The sequence below is a fragment of the Trichechus manatus genome, unplaced genomic scaffold (assembly GCF_000243295.1).
Source record: "Trichechus manatus latirostris isolate Lorelei unplaced genomic scaffold, TriManLat1.0 scaffold00176, whole genome shotgun sequence".
Taxonomy (NCBI): Eukaryota; Metazoa; Chordata; class Mammalia; order Sirenia; family Trichechidae; genus Trichechus; species Trichechus manatus.
The window spans coordinates 2,541,273-2,557,833 of NW_004444112.1; the positions used below are offsets into that span (position 1 = coordinate 2,541,273).

The 16,561-nt window shown below is 46.7% G+C and overlaps 1 protein-coding gene across 1 annotated transcript in view; it reads right to left on the reverse strand.

Moving 5' to 3' along the window:
* Positions 1-16,561, reverse strand: part of TRIM28 (tripartite motif containing 28) — a 29,881-nt gene that overhangs the window by 6,471 nt on the left and 6,849 nt on the right. The window contains exons 2-3 of the mRNA XM_023741198.1: positions 1,100-1,690; positions 14-163 (exon numbers count right to left, since the gene is read on the reverse strand). Of these exons, the coding sequence (XP_023596966.1) occupies positions 14-163; positions 1,100-1,690 (741 nt within the window). The remainder of the gene's footprint in view (positions 1-13; positions 164-1,099; positions 1,691-16,561) is intronic.

Here is a 16,561-nt window from a genome sequence, read left to right on the forward strand (position 1 = left end):
ACACCGCCCTCACGTCCCGCTCCACGCGCACGACCGCTCGCCCGCGCGCCCGCTCGCAGAAAGAGCCGCGGCCGGGGGGCGGGACAGAAATAACTGGCGCCGACGCCTCCGCGCACGCGCCCTGGGCGCCGTGCGGCCCGGAGGTGGGGTCTGAGGCGGCCGCCTACGGCGAGGTCGCCAGTACGCACGCGCCCCTCCCACCCCCAACAACAATCCTCTCCGCGCGGGGCGCGCGGCAGGGGCGGGGCGCGAGACGTCACCGCCGCAATTTAGGCGGCAGCGGGGGCGCACGCACCAGTCCTAAAGCTTGCTACCCGTCGCTCCAACCCAACCTCCACACCGCACGAAGTACAGCTGCGGTACTGCGCACGTGCGTTGGCAGCCCGGGACCCCTATCTCACCCCGCCCCTCCGGCTGGCGAGAGATGTCTCCAGCTGCAGCGTCACCAATAGCTCCTAGAGGGGTCGGCGCCTGTGGGCGGGGCCCCGTCCGAGGAGGAGGCAGCGCCTGAGGCGGCTGAGGACTTTGGGGCTTTAACATTTTTATTGTAAATATGAGAAACACAGAAAGCTGCTTAAATTAAATGTAGACCCCAAGGAACTACAGAGCAGCGAGTTCGTGAAATCCCACCCGACCCTCCCCATCTCCTAGCCAGCCATTCTTCTGGCTCTGATGCTTTACCGTTTGTCCTCTAGGGGGACCGACATCCCGACCCTCAACAGTGGGGGAAATCCTGTCTGAAAAAGGACGTCAGGCCTGTTTGTGCGGGGGATCCTGTCTGAAGGGGGAGCAGGATCTAGGTGGGGAGAATCCTGTCTGAGGAGGGAAACAGAGTCTGTATGAGGGGAGAATCTTGACGGTAGATAAACGGTCTCTGTGTCGGTGGGCGGTGGGGAATCCTGAGTACGGAGGGGAGTAGGGTCTGTGTTGTAATCCTGTCTTGAGAGTGGAAACAGGTGTGTGTGTCGTGGGAAATCCTATCTGAGAATGGAAGCATGGTTTGTCTAGGTGGAATTCTGCCTGAGGGAAAAGCAGAGCCTTTGGGAAGGAGAATCCCGTCTAGGGGGCTAAGGACGGAATGCTGCTAAGCGGAGCGCACAGCCTTGGGGATGTAGGGGAAATCCTGTCTGAAGACAACGCGCAAGGAAGCACCAGGGATGGACACGCCGCTGGGAGTGGGCCGTTGCCCCTTGCGCAGTGACCGCAGCGCGCATGAGGACGGGGCCTGCCTCTGTACCCTCGGGTCCTGAGGCCTCCGGTTCGAAACCCTACGGCAGGTTGAGGGGACTTCCTGGAGGATGCGGGAGGCCAGCAGGGTCCGAGAGCCCAGGCCGGACCCCCCAAGTGCGCACACGTTAAGGCGGGGGCCGGACAGAGTCCTGGGGCGGAACGAGGGGCGCTGTCTATCCCACCACCACCACCACAGGCGCACGTGGCGCTGGCGGTGAGGCGTCCGGCCACTGGGCCAGGAGTGCCTTTTGTTCCCCTCCGGGCATGGGGTGTTGCAGAGCTTTGTTCCCGCCCCTGCCTTTGTTCCAGCCCCAGCGCCCGGCCCCCCAAATTCGGGCCCCGCCCCGCTCCCTTCTCTGCGCTTCCTTGTCCCCTGCCACGCCCCCTCCGCAGAGCGCCCGGCTCCACCCCATGCGATGAAGGCCACGCCCCAGTAGCCGGCGTTTTCTCTCCTCTCATCCTACGCTGATAATTGGGAAAGAAAATGGATGGCTGGTAGCGCACTGGGTGAGGTGGGGCATCTTTTAGATATATTTACTGAGTGTGCTAGACCGCAAAATCACAGGGGTGGAGAGGTGACCCATACATTACCCTGAGCCCTGGGGCAGACACTAGGGAGGGAACCAAACCCACTGCCGTGGAGAAGATTCTAACTCATAGTGACCCCATAGTTTCCAAGGCTGTAAATCTTTATGGAAGCTGATTGCCACATGTTTCTCCCGCTGGTGGTTTTGAACCACCGACCTTTTGGTTAGCAGTCAATCGCTTTAACCGCTGCACCACCAGGGGGCACAGACACTGGGGAGGGAAGGGCAGTCAAGATACAGTAAATACCAGTCGCCTTGGGGTCAATTCCAACTCATGGAGACTCCATGTGTGTTAAAGTAGAACTGTACTCCATAGGGTTTTCAGTGGCTGATTTCTCACAAGTGGATAGCCAGACCTTTCTTCTGAGGCACCTCTGGGTGCACTTGGACCTCTAACCTTCCTGTTAGCAACTGAGCATGTTAACCACATTAATCATTTACACCACCTAGAGACTCTTCAGAATAATTAAGTGATGGTAAAGAATGTGGGAATGGAGCTTATCAAAGAAATTCGTGTGCTCTGTTAGAGTGTCTTAGTCATCTAATGCTGCTGTAACAGAAATACCACAAGTGGATGGCTTTAACAAACAGAAGTTTATTCTCTCATGGTCTAGTAGCCTAGAAGTCCAAATTCAAGGTGTAAACTCCAGGGGAAGGCTTTCTTTGTCAGTTCTGGAGGAAGGTCCTTGTCATCAATCTTCCCCTGGACTAGGAGCTTCTCTGCACAGGAACCCCGGGTCCAAAGGACAGGCTCTGCTCCCAGCGCTGCTTTCTTTGTGGTATGAGGTTCCCCACTTTCTGCTCACTTCCCTTTCTTTCTTTCTTTTTTTTAAATATCTTTCTTCCTAATTTATTTTTTTTTTCCCATACAAAAATTTATACATACACTGTTATGCGACTCTAACTGCTCTCCCCATACTGTGACAGCACACTCCTCTTTTCCACCCCTGATTCCCCTTGTCCATTCAACCAGCTCCTAACCCTCTCTGCCTTCTCATCTCACCTCTGGACAGAAACTGCCCATTTAGTCTCGTGTGTCTACTTGAGCTAAGAAGCACACTCTTCATGAGTATTATTTTATGTTCCACGGTCCAGTCAAATCTTTGTCTGAAGAGTTGGCCTCGGAAATTGTTTTAGTTCTGGACTGATAGAGAATCCAGGGGCCATACTTTCCAGGGTCCTCCAGTCTCAGTCAGACCATTAAGTCTGGTCTTCTTAGTAGAGTTTGAGTTGTGCCACCACCTTTCTCCTTCTCCATCAGGGACTCTCTGTTGTGTTCCCTGTCAGGGCGGTCATTGGTGGTAGCCAGGCACCATCTAGTTCTTCTGGTCTCAGGCTGATGAATTCTCTGGTTTATGTGGCCCTTTCTGTCTCTTGGACTAATACTTTCCTTGTGTCTTTGGTGTTCTTCATTCTCCTTTACTCCAGGTGGTTAGGACCAATTGATGCATCTTAGATGGCCGCTTGCAAGCTTTTAAGACCCCAGATGCCACTCACCAAAGTAGGATGCAGAACATTTTCTTAATAAGTTTCGTTATGACAGTTGGCCTAGAAGTCCCCTGAAAGCATGGTCCCCAAACCCCTACCCCTGATACTCTGTCCCTCGAAGTGTTTGATTGTATTCAGGAAACTTCTTAGCTTTAGTTTAGTCCAGTTGTGCTGACTTCCCCTGTAGTGTTTGCTGTCCTTCCCTTCACCAAAGATAATTCCTATCTACTATCTAGTTAGTAAATAAACCTCACCTTCCCTCCCCACCCTCATAACCATCAAAGAATGTTTTCTTCTCTGTTTAAACCTTTTCTTGAGTTCTTATTATAGTGGTCTTATACAATATTTGTCCTTCTGTGACTGACTAAATTCACTCAGCATAATGACTTCCACCTTCCTCCATGTTGTAAGATGTTTCAGGGCCTCATCATTGTTCTTTATAGTTGGCGTAGTATTCCATTGTGTGGATACACCATAATTTGTTTATTCATTCGTCCATTATGGGTACTTAGGTTTTTTTCCTTTTTTTTGCTATTGTGAACAGTGCTGCAATGAACATGGGTGTACATATATCTATTCATGTGATGGCTCTTATTTCTCTAGGATATGTTCCAAGGAGCGGGATAGCTGGATCATATGGTACTTCTATTTCTAGCTTTTTAAGGAAGCGCCAAATCGATTTCCAAAGTGGTTGTACCATTTTACATTCCCACCAACAGTGTGTAAATGTTCCAGACTTTCCACAACCTCTCCAGAATTTATTAGTTTGTGTTTTTCGAATTATTGCTAGCCTTGTTGGGGTGAGATGATATCTCATTATAGTTTTGATCTGCATTTCGGTTAGCTGCCTGAATATATTCTTTGGCAAAGTGTCTGTTCATATCCTTTGCCCATTTTTTAATTGGGTTATTTGTCTTTTTGTTGTTGAGGTTTTGCCGTATCTTGTAGATTTTAGAGATTAGACGCTGATCGGATTTGTCATAGCCAAAATTTTTTTCCTAGTCTGTAGGTTGTCTTTTTACTCTTTTGGTGAAGTCTTTTGAAGAGCATAAGTGTTTGATTTTTAGGAGCTCCCATTTATCTAGTCTCTCTTCTGGTGCTTGTGCTTTGTTACTTATGGTTTGTATTGTGTTTATGTCATGTATTAGGGCTCCTATCACTTCCCTTTCCTTTTATCTCTTGTAGGATAAAAGGTGGTGCAGGCCGCACCCCAGGGAAACTCCCTTTACAGTAGGTCAGGAATGTGACCTTAGTAAGGGTGCCCTAATCCTCTTTAACGTAATCTAATCCTGCCTCATTAACCACAAGCAGAGATTAGGATTTACAACACGTAGGAAAATTGCAATCACAAAGTGGAGGACAACCACACAATACTGGGCATCATGGCCTAACCAAGTTGACACATATTTTTTGGGGACACAATGTAATTCATGACATAGAGTAAGAGACAATAAGTTTTATTGAGGGATAAAGCAACTCCAGTTGGGCAGCATAAAGTGAAAGTGCAAGGTGCTCCTCTGAGCAGGAGAAAAGGTGGAGTTTTTATACTTAAAGTTCAACATGGCTAAGACCATAAATATCTTGCAAAACAATGTGAATCTATTTTCTAACATACTTTTCTAAGAACAGTCTCTGCAAGCAATTTTCTAGAACATTTTTGTCACATGCTTCTTGGATGTAAAAATGGCATGGTGGTGGTGTTTGACCTCCCTAACTTCAGGAGGGGGAAGGAAAATCAAGATCAACAGCACAAGGCTGTTTCCTATGAGGAGGAAGTAAGATATGCCTCCACTCTCCAACCTTTTTACCAACTCTGATACCAGCCATCTTTCCCATGGCACCCTTTACTCCTCTGCTGGTTTCAATAGTTCCTTGCAATGGCCACACACAACTCACAGACAATACTCACGAGTGTGAGGTTTATTAGGGAAGTAACAGGTTACAATTCAGGATCAGAAACAACTCATGATACAGTTCTTCAGTCAGGACAGCTTTTTCTCAGCTGCACCTGCAGGCATGCCTATCTCTGGCCATTGGCCTCTGTGCCTCGCAGCCTCTCGGCCTGGCTTGTGCCCTGCTCGGGCAAGTGTTACAAAGCTCTTTTAGCTCTGCCAATAAGTGCCCAGAGGCACCCCACCGCACCATCTCCTGCCAATCCTGATTCTGCTGCCTCTGCTGCCGCTGTTTCTCTGCGCCACTTCACTCCATCTCTCCCTCTGGTGTTGCAGCTCTCTCTCTTCGTCTCCTGGGCCTAGGAGGGTCTCAGTGCAGGGATTCTGGGTCCAAATGACATGTTCTGCACCCATCTCTCCTTGGTGGTAGTCAGTTCCCCTGTCTGCTCAGGAATGTGCTCTCTTTTAAGCCTAGCAGGATGGCAAAATGACCAATCCCTTCTTTAGGGTTCCATGCATCTTATTTGCATGACCCCATCCCAAGGGTGCCATGCACTTTATTTACATTATTGGCAAACTATCCAATCCCCATGGTGGGCCACAAGCACCTCATTTGCATAGCCCCACCCAGTCTTTTGGTGGGAGTTACAAGACCACGGTGAGAAAGGCCATATAAAACAACCCACTGCAATGCACTGGAACATTCTTAGTACATATTCTCTGAGAACAGCCACATCTCTTTCTGTGCCATGTTTGCCCAAGAGTGGTCCAGATTAACCCTTTATCGTGAGCTCAGTCCAAACGCCTCTATACATTGAATATTTCCTAGCACAAGCTGAAAAACCAGAACGAAAATAATGAGAATGTTCACACATTGTGAAGAATGTAACCAATGGCACTGAACAATGTGTGTAGAAATTGTTGAATGGGAACCTAAACTGCTGTATAAATCTTCTGCGGTGCAGTGAATTACTTAATATGGCCCTTCTAGCTATAGTCTTTGAGACTCCCACACAATGATTGGGTAGGACTATGCAAATAAAGTGCTTGTGGCCCACCAATGGGATTGGACAGATTGCTGCTAATGCAAATAAAGCATACGGAACCTGTGATGGTTAAGGATATGTGTGTGTCAGCTTGGCTGGGCCATGATTTTCAGTGGTTTGACATTTATGTAATGATGTAATTTGGCAGTTATGTCATGATGTAGTCATCCTCCATCTTGTGGTCTGATATAATTGTCCTCCATTTTTTGATCTGATGTAATTATCTTCTATTTTGTAATGTGCTGTGTAAATCCTAGCCTCTATGCTTGTGGTTATGGCCCCACTTGGGAGTAAGTTGTCACTTATGTCAATGAGCAGGATTAGGATGCAGTGTATCTTGAGTCATCACCTTGCTAGAGGGTGTGACTCAAGGTACCACCTTTACCTCAGTCACCACCCTTTATCACCCTTATTCAAGTCACACCCTTGCTCAAGTAAGGGGAGTTTCCTTGAGGGTATGGTCTGCATCCAATATAAATTGTGAATGGTCTATCAAAGCTCTCTCTATTGCTCTGAATTCTGTATCTAGCTTGTCATCATCTGACATCCAGTTCTTAGAACTTGAGCCAGTAGCCTATCATCTAACCTAATTTGCCAGCTTCCAGAGCCTTGTGAGTGAGCAGCCTGTCGTCTGACCTGCCTGTTTGAGTTTGTCAGCCCCTGGAATCATGTGAGTTAGGCGAAGCCTCCAGCCTGATGGCTGAACCACAGATTTCAGACTTGCCAGTCTCCATAGCTGCATAAGCCATTTCCTTGACAATTTGTGAGTTCTGTGAGACATTGCAGCAAATTATGGAACCCAATGACGGGAGAGAGAGTACTGAGGGGAGGAGTAGTAGTTGATATTAGAGATGATAGAGTGGTACAGCAGTTTGAAAAAGTTGGACATTTGGGACATCTTTAACCTCCACCTCATAGGAACTAGCTTTGTGCTGATCCTTCTAAAAGAAATTATTCATTCATCTTCACTGAAAATAGAATAAAATATATATATTTTTAAAAGTGTGGGAATGGAGTCCCTTAGTGAAGAGCCCTGCCCACACCTGTAAGAAGGACAGTACAGGCAGAAGGAACAGCAATTGCAAAGGCCCTGAGGTAGGACTGAGCACTCAGTGGTAGGAGGTGGGCTGGACAGCTAGCAGGGTGAATAGGTGGGTCCCCTGTGGCCCCACCAGGACAATCTCTCAATGCTAGACCCTGACCCACTGGTCCTGGAGTTTTCCAGGCCCAGGGTACAAATGCTTTCCTTCTGCACAGTGATCATTAAAGTACCCAACCTCTCCTGGCCCAGGACCTTCCTCCCCAGGATGTGGTAGTCACACTTAGTAGGATATCAGCTGGTAGTGATCCTTGGAGTGTTCGCTGGCCACCAGGTACTGGGTCACTGCAAACCCCATTGTCCAGATTGGGAAACTGAGGCTGTGAGAAGTACCAGGACTGCATTGGGTGGGGGTCAACTGGGAACCAGACAAAAGCAGGCACAGGGGAGACAGACAGTGTGTCCCAGGGACTGGGCAGACAGGAGAATGGGGCCAGGACAGGACCTTCTGTTCAGGGGTCCTGTCTGCAGAGCCAGCCTATTCAGAGGTCCAGAGGTGTATGGCGGGAACATGGGTGTGTGGGAGGACAGCCCATTTGGCCTCCTTACCTTGGTTAGCCCCCAGTTGGGCCCAGCCGAGCAGTCGTTGTCACCTCATATGTTCTCTGCGACGTACAAAGTTCACAAGTTCTTAGTATGAAGAACTATTTGGAGCAGAGCACGGACCAGACACTGTTCTAATTGTGTGATCAACAGGTATTTATTACTCACAGAGTAAACAGGATGGCAATGAGTAGAACAGAAAAACAGCAGTAGCAGCCAACGTTCTTCAAAGTTCAAAATGTTACAATTGCATCCAAGCATGCCCCGCTTCACACCATGGGTGAGGAACTCTGACGTTCCTTTCACCCGGAGTTAATATACTAGCAAGCTTCAATGACTATGTACCAAACAGCATGTACAGAACATAGGGAAGCGGAGTAATAAAAGGGGAAGCCCCCTGTGGGCAAGGACACTACTCATTGCCCCCTGCTCAGGGTGTGTGGCCATCTTCTGATCAGCTATTCTAGACTTACTGGCCTCAGTGAACAAGCCTTTCTCCTTTCCCCCACTAAGATAGACAATACATGTTTTGGTCTCTCAGAGGGCAATCATCTCCCCCTAAGGCACATACTTTACTTTGTGTCCATTAGTTGCTATTATAGTAAAGCTGCTTAGTAGCTATGGAGACAGTAGAGGGGCAATTGCAGTGTAGCATACCTGTGCACCCAGCGCTCTCCTCCTCCATGTTCCTTGATGACACTTTACAGTGTTTCTCCCTACCCAGCTCTGGACCACTGGAAACTATCCATATTCCTGCTTTGCATACAGGCTTGGAGGGATGAAGCAATGTGTCATGGTAGCTCAGACTGCACCCAGACCTCCCCACGACCCCAGTTAGGATCAGGCCTCACCTGGTCCCTGCCTGCTTTTCCTTTTCCAAACTCTTCTGCCCACTCTCAGGTGTGACCCCCCCCCCCAAAGCCACTTCCTGAAGAGACCCCTCTGGCCCCCGACACGAGCTTGGATTCTCATCCAAGGTGAGTACCCATGACTGCCTGTAGACAGCATCATGTGTCTGCTTGAGGCTCAGTGCTCCCCTTTTTGTTTATAATAGCTTTATTAAGATATAATTCACATGCCATAAAGTTCACCCTTTTAAAGTGTACAATTCAGTAGTTTTAGTATGTTCATAGAGTTGTACAACTGCGGTGCGATGAGTCGCTTTAATGTGGCCTTGTTTGCCATGGTCTTTGACTCCTACAAAATGATTGCATGGGTGCAGTGCAATGGATTGCTTTTGTGTGGCCTTGCTTGCCATGATCTTGTAACTCCTAACCCAATCACTTGGGTGGGACTGTGTAAATAAGGTAATTGTAGCCCACCAAGGGGATTGGTCAGTTTTGCCATCCCACTAGGCTTAAAAAGAAAGTGAATTCCAGAGCAGAGACGGGATCTCACCACCACAAAGGAAGAAAGGCCAAGAGCAGAGTGTGTCCTTTGGACCTAATATCCCTGCGCTGAGAAGCTCCTGGAACCAGGAGACCAAGAGAGAAAGCTGTAACACTGAAGACAGTGAGAAGGGGTGGCAGAGAAACAGTGGCAGGAGAGACTGGCAAGAGATGGCTCAGTGGGTTTCCTGGCCATGGAGTGAGAAAGCTGAGTGCCTTCAGACTGAAGGCTTGCTGGCCCGCAGAGCTAAAAGAGCTTTGTAACACTTGCCCGAGCAGGCAGAGGCTGAGGGCCAGAGAGGTGTGTCTGTGAGCACAGCTGGGAAGAGGCTGTCCTGATGGAAGAACAGTATCCTCAGTGTTCCTGAACCTGAATTGTAACCTGTTACTTCCCTAATAAACCCCACAATTGTGAGTATTGTCCGTGAGTTCTGTGTGACCATTGCAAAGAATTATCAAACCCAGCAGAGAAGTAGAGAGTGCTATGGGACGGACAGTTGGTGGCAGAATTGGTAAAGATGGTGGAGAGAGGAGGCATGTCTGACCTCCATCTCACAGGAATCAGCCTTGGGCTGTTGATCTTGATTTTCTTCCCCTTACGAAGCTAAAGGAGGTCTGATGCCTCCCCAACATCATTTTTACAGTGGGACTATGCAAATAAGGTGCTTGTGGCCCACCAAGGGAATTGGATAGCTTGCTAATAATGCAAATAAGGTGCATGGAACCCATGTGAGTCTGGGACCATGCAAATAAGATGTATGGAACTCTAACGAAGGGATTGGTCAGTTTTGCCATCACACTAGGCTTAAAAGAGAGCCAATCCCAGAGCAGAGAGGGAACCTCACTACAACCAAGAAAGAAGAGCTACGAGTGGAGCATGTCCTTTGGGCCCAGCGTCCCCATGCTGAGAACCTCCTAGACCCAGGAGACAAAGAGAGAAAGCTGTAACGCCAAAGAAGGTGAGAAGACATGGCAGAACCAGGAGACTGGCAAGAGACAGTGCGGAAGTCTTCCTGGGCCCATGGAGCAAGGTGGCTACAGTGGGCATGTCAATCCACAAAGCAAGAGAGTTGAGCACCTTCAAGCAGGAGGTTTGCTTGCAGAGTGGGGTGCCTCTGAGCACTTACTGGTAGAGCTAAAGAGTTTTGTAACACTTGCCTAAGCAGGATAGGGGCCAAGGAGCCAAGGGGCCAAGGGCTGGAGAGTCCTGCCTGTGGGCACAGCTGAGAAGAAGATCTCCTGATTGAAGAACTGTACCCTGAGTCGTTCTCGAACCTGAATTGTAACCTGTTACTAAACTCCATAACTGTGAATGTGGTCTGTGAGTTCTGTGTGGCCATTGCAAGGAATTATCACACCCAGCAGAGAAAGTGTGCCGTGGGAGGGATGGTTGGTATCAGAATTGGTATAAAGGTTGGAGAGAGGAGACATGCCTGACCTCCACCTCACAGGGATCAGCCTTGGGCTGATACAGATGATCTTGATTGTCTATCCTCCTGGCATCATACCTCTTCATCTGACCATTTTTACAACAATCATCACCACTATCTAATTCCAGAACATTTTCATCACCCCCCAAAACACCCATGTCTATTAGCAGTCACACACCCTCCCCCCTATTTACCCCATATGAGTTTCCTAGAGCTGCCAAAACAAATTACCACAAACTCAGAGGCTTAAAACAACAGAAATTCATTCCCTCAGTTCTGGATACCAGAAGTTTGAAATCACAGTGTCACCAGGGCTGTGCTCCCTCCCTCTGGAGGTTCCTTCCTTGGCTCTTCTAGCTTCTGGTGGCTCCAGGCACTCCTTGGCTTGTAGCAGCATCACTCCAATCCCTGCTTCTGTGATCACATTGCCTTCTGCTCTTCATTTGTATCATTTCCTCTTCTGGCTCTTATAACATTTGTCACTGGATTTAGGGGCCACCCAGGTAATCCAGGATGATCTCACCTCAAGATCCTTAGTTATATCTGCAAAAACCATTTCCAAATAGGTCACACTCATAGGATCTGGGGGTTAGGATGTGGATGTATCTTTTGGGAGGCCACCATGTAATCCACTACACCCTCAGCCCCCTTTGTTCTGGATTCTGGCACTTACTAATCTACTTTCTTTCTCTATGGACTTGCCTGTTCTGGAATTCAAAAATTCTTTTTATCTTTATTGAGTTATTTTTCTGCCTTCATCGTTTTCACTGTCCCCCACTGTACTCCCAGCCCACCTGTTGTCCTTTCTGGACTTCCATGTGTTCTGCCACCCACCCCTCCAGCTTGATTGATGGATGTGAGCATCTCAGTGGCCACAGACTGGACTTCCACCTGCTATGAAGAATCCCATGGCAGTCCCCACCATGTAGATCCTTGCCCAGTGATAAGACACCACGCAGCCGCTCCTTCTGCCTCTGATTCCTGCGATTCTTTGACTGACAGCCTCATAAGGTCCAGGGCACTTATGTGAGCATATCTCTGAGTTTATACCTGGAGGAGAAATTGCCACTATCCTATACCCTCCAATGATCCTATTTGGTTTAAAATAAAAATTACATTTCATTCTGGAAATAGATAGTTGAGATGATTGAGCAACATTGTGAATGTACTTAATGTCACTGAATTGCACTTTAAAATGGTAAATTCTATGTTGGTGTATTTTTACTCCAATTAAATAATCAGAATCTGATGAGAGCCCTGGGGTCTGCGCCGGATACATGGGCTGACTTTTTGGTCCTACCTCGGGCCTTTGCATTTGCTGTTTCCTCTGCCCGTATATGCGCTTGGCATGCATGGTGTCTTAGTTATCTAGTGCTGCTGTAACAGAAATACCACAAATGGGTGGTTTTAACAAACAGAAATTTATTTTCTCAGTTTAGGAGGCTAAAAGTCCAAACTCAGGGTGCTGGCTCTAGGGGAATGCTTCCTTTCTCTGTTGGCTCTGGAGGAAGGTCTTTGTCTCTTTGAGCTTCTGCTCCTGGGTGATCTTCATGGGGCTTGGAATCTCTCTTCCCTCATCTCTGCTTCTTGCTTGCTTGTTTAATCTCTTTTGTATCTCAAATGATATTGACTCAAGACACACCCTACTAATCCTGCCTCATTAACATAACAAAAACGAGCCATTCCCAAATGGGGTTATAACCACAGGCATAGAGGTTTAGATTTACAATACATAATTTTGGGTGACATAATTAAATCCATAACATATGGGAAAAGGGAAGGAGCCTTCCTCTTACCCCCAGTGGCTTGACCACCTGGTAACAAGGGGGGTGTCTTTTGTTCAGGTGCACACAGCATAGCCATCCTGTGAGCACGGTGCGTAACCAGAAAGAACATTCCTCCCCTCTAGCTACAAGATTAATTTCGTAAGCCAGCATTTTCTAATTAATGATACAGTGGTTTAGAAAAACACCAAGGGGTCAGTTCTCAATGCGACACATTCTTTGATGTTACCAGAATCTTGGAGATGGTTGGGTTGGCCAGGTGCCATATAGTGTCCATGGATGAGCAACAGACAGAAAAAGTTACTGTGAGCTCAAAACTGGGAGGAAAGCTTCTCCAACAAGGAAAAGGAACTGGGAGCGAGAGACCTAATTCCCAGCCTCCTTATCAGAGAATATTCTGAGCCCAAAGCCTCAGCCTAAGGAGCCCTGATGGCGCAATGGTTAAGCACTGGGCTGCTGACCAAAAGGTTGGCTGTTTGAGCCCACCAGTCAGCTGCTCCACAGGAGAAAAGATCTGGTGATCTGCTCTCATAAAGATTACAGCCTAGGAAACCCTATGGGGCAGTTCTACTATGCCATATAGGGTTGCTAGGAGTCAGAACTGACTCTGTGGCACCCAACAACAACAAGGGCTTCAGCTTAAGCAGCGTGGATGAAAATCATAGAGGCAGACTGTCTTCCCAACACTTCTCCAACTCTCTGTCTGACCTGCTTCTTCTTGTCCTTCCTATTTCAGTTACAGAGAATCGTGAGGACTTGAGCTCCAAATGGTCTGTGCCAACTTCTGCATCTGCGCTAAGTAAGTACCCTAGCAGGGCCCACCCCATGGTAGGCATTCAGATGCCCAGTAAATGTGTGAAGGGATGAACAAGTATACAAAGACAATGACCATCTGCACTCTCCTGGTTTTGTAGGCCACAAGATGAAATTTGGGTTCTATTACTTTCTAAACTTTCTGTGTGTGTGTGTGCCTAATGTAAGCAGCTCACAGGTGTGTTTTGTTATTCTATTGATTTTCTCAATATTTGTCTTACACTGGGGGTCTTTAGACCATTCACATTTATTGTAATTACTAATAGAGTTAAGTTTAGTTTGTCATTGTGCCATATTTTTTACTGTGGTAAAATACACATGACAAAAACTCTACCATTTATCCATTATGAAGTGTACAATTCAGTGACATTACACTGTTCTTCTGCTGACCACATTGAGGCCTCATTCTGTATTGTGCTGCTACAGCCATGGGCACTGCTGTACTTGGCTTTTGTCTGAGTTTCTCTTTAAGTGTGGCTTGACATCTTTCTTCCTCGTCTTTGCTTCTAATCTCTTTGTATCTTACTTATTTAATCTCTTTATATCTCAAAAGAGATTGACTCAAGACTTCCGGGCAACATGGCACTATAGTCAGAAGCACCACACTGTCCCTCCACAGCAAAGAGCAGAAAAACTAAGTCAAACAGAGTTACACATCAGTCCTGAAATCCTACGCATCAAATGAAGAGATAAAGAACTCAGCCGAGCACCGAATGGAATAAGAAACTGACCGAGAACAGACAGCAAGGAGAGATACATGCAGAGGTCCCCTATCAGCTACCGCAGCATGGATCCACCATCTTGGACTCCTATCGGAGATCAGCGAAGAGGGGGTATGAGAAAGCAGCTTCACAGAGCTTCCAGCAGGAGACAGAACAACCAGTAACCAGCGATACAGGCTTTCCCACACCCCCACTTAGCCTGCTTTGCTTCCTGCAGCCACAGTCTCTTGGCCGGGAAGCACCCGGTGTCGCTTGGATTCCACCCGTCCACACTGGCCGGCTCTGAGTGCCTTTTGTTGGCTGCTGGTGTTGCTTTTTTCCGCTTCTTTAGATTTCTTCCTTACCTCTCACCACCTTCCCCTCCTTTCCCTCAAATACCTGGCTCCATGCACCATCTTTGCTTCTTCCTGAAAGGCTGCGAAACACCGCTTGACTGTGAAGCTGCTTCCCAGCCTGTGCCGCCATGCTGGTAGGACCCCCGGGGCTTTTTTGTTTGTTTGCTCTGATTTGTTCTGTTTTGATTTGTTTGTTTTTCTTTTTATTTTCTTGGCTTGGGAGCCCCTTCTAGTCGTGCAGTACCATGCGGCTTGGAAGCTACTCCCTTACTCTGCACAGACGCACAGGGACATCCCTGGGAGCATTTCTCTTTTCTTGTTTTTTTTGTTTGTTTGTTTGTTTGTTTTTGGGTTTTTTTTTGTTGTTGTTGTTTCTTTGTTTTGATTTCTTCTCTCTCTTATTGCCTTTTTGTCTTTCTTCATTTCCAGTTTCTTGATTTATTCATTTTTTTCCTTTTACCCTTTTACTTTTTTTTTAATTTTTCTTTTTCCTCATTTCTCAGTCTCTCATCTCTCCACTCCAATAGCAAGCTCCCTTAGCACTCTTTTTTGTTTGTGTGTATGTTTTTGGCTCCTGTTCCTTTCTCCTCTCTCGCATCTTTCCCATGCCCATCTTAGCTCCACACATCACAATCTACCCCCACCTTCCTGCCTACCTGCACTGTGCACTGAACATCACACTCCCAAGCAGCACAGGCACGGCCTACTGTAACCTGCCCTGCACTGATTCCTGGTCCGTACTGTCAGCCCTGGTACATGTCACAAACAACCCATCCCAGAAACTTCCCTTCAGCTGGACCTGCCCTGCTGTACCATACCTGAGTGACTGACCCTGCCCATTGGAGAAGGAGGTGAAAAGTATCGTGCTGATGAGCAAACAACAAAGAACATACAGCCCACCTGCTCAGATATAACCAAATAAAACAAAAAAGCAGGACGAAACAAACAAATCTACAATCAATAGATGAGGAAAATAACCACTGAATGCCCCAAAGACAGCAGACAATATCAAAACATTTATAAAAACTGGACAGGATGGCTTCAGTAGGCGTCCAAAACAAAACCCCAGGTGACCTTCCAGTAGAAGAAAAGGCACTAGACCTAACTGACAGGGAATTCAAATCTCTAATATTCAGAATTATCTAAGAGTTGAAGCAAAAAGCAGACAAAAATGAGGAAAAAATAGACAAATTCATGGAAAAGGCAGACAAATTCATGAAAAATACAAAAAATTGGAAGAATTCAAGAAAATAATACAGTAACAAAATGCTAAAATAAATTCACAACTAGAAATCATACAAAAAACAACAATTAGAAATCCAAAAGATAAACAACAAGATTTCAGAAATTGACAGTGTCATAGAAGGGCTGAGGAGCAGGTTTGAAATGATGGAAGATAGGATCAGTAAAATTTAAGACAAACACTTGGCCACAACTCTGTTTGAGGAAAAATCAGAAAAAAGAACGAAGAAAAATGAAGAAACCCTGAGAATTATGTGGGATACAATCAAAAGCAAAAATCTACACGTGATTGGAGTTCCAAAACGGGGAAAAAACAGAAAACACAGAGAGGATCATTGAAGAACTGCTGACAGAAAACTTCCCCAATATCATGAAAGATGAAAAGCTGGCCATCCAAAAAGTTCAACGAACCCCATATAGGATAGACCCCAAAAGAAAATCACCAAGGCATATCATAATCACAATCGCTAAAACCAAAGACAAAGAATCTTGAGAGCAGCTCGAGAAAAAAAAAGTTACATACAGAGGAGAAACGATAAGACTAAGCTTGGATTATTCGGCAGAAACCATGGAGGCAAGAAGGCAATGGGATGACATATGTAAAACCTTGAAAGAAAAAAATTGCCAGCCAAGAATAATATATCCTGCAAAACTCTCGTTCACATATGAGGGTGAAATTAGGTCATTTCCAGACAAACAGAAATTAAGGGACTATGTAAAAACCCAACCAAACTTATAAGACTTATTAAAGGGAGTCCTTCGATCTGAGAACAAACAACATCAGACCACAGGCTGAATATAGGACACGGGATTGTACTAGCCAGATACCAACCTAGGAAATGAACTCTTAAGGACTATGCAAAACCAAAAGAATTACAACAGGGAACCAGAGAGGTTCATCTGTAAATGACAACAGCACCAGAACAATAAAAGAGGGAATAAGCGGTGTAGGTATAGAACCT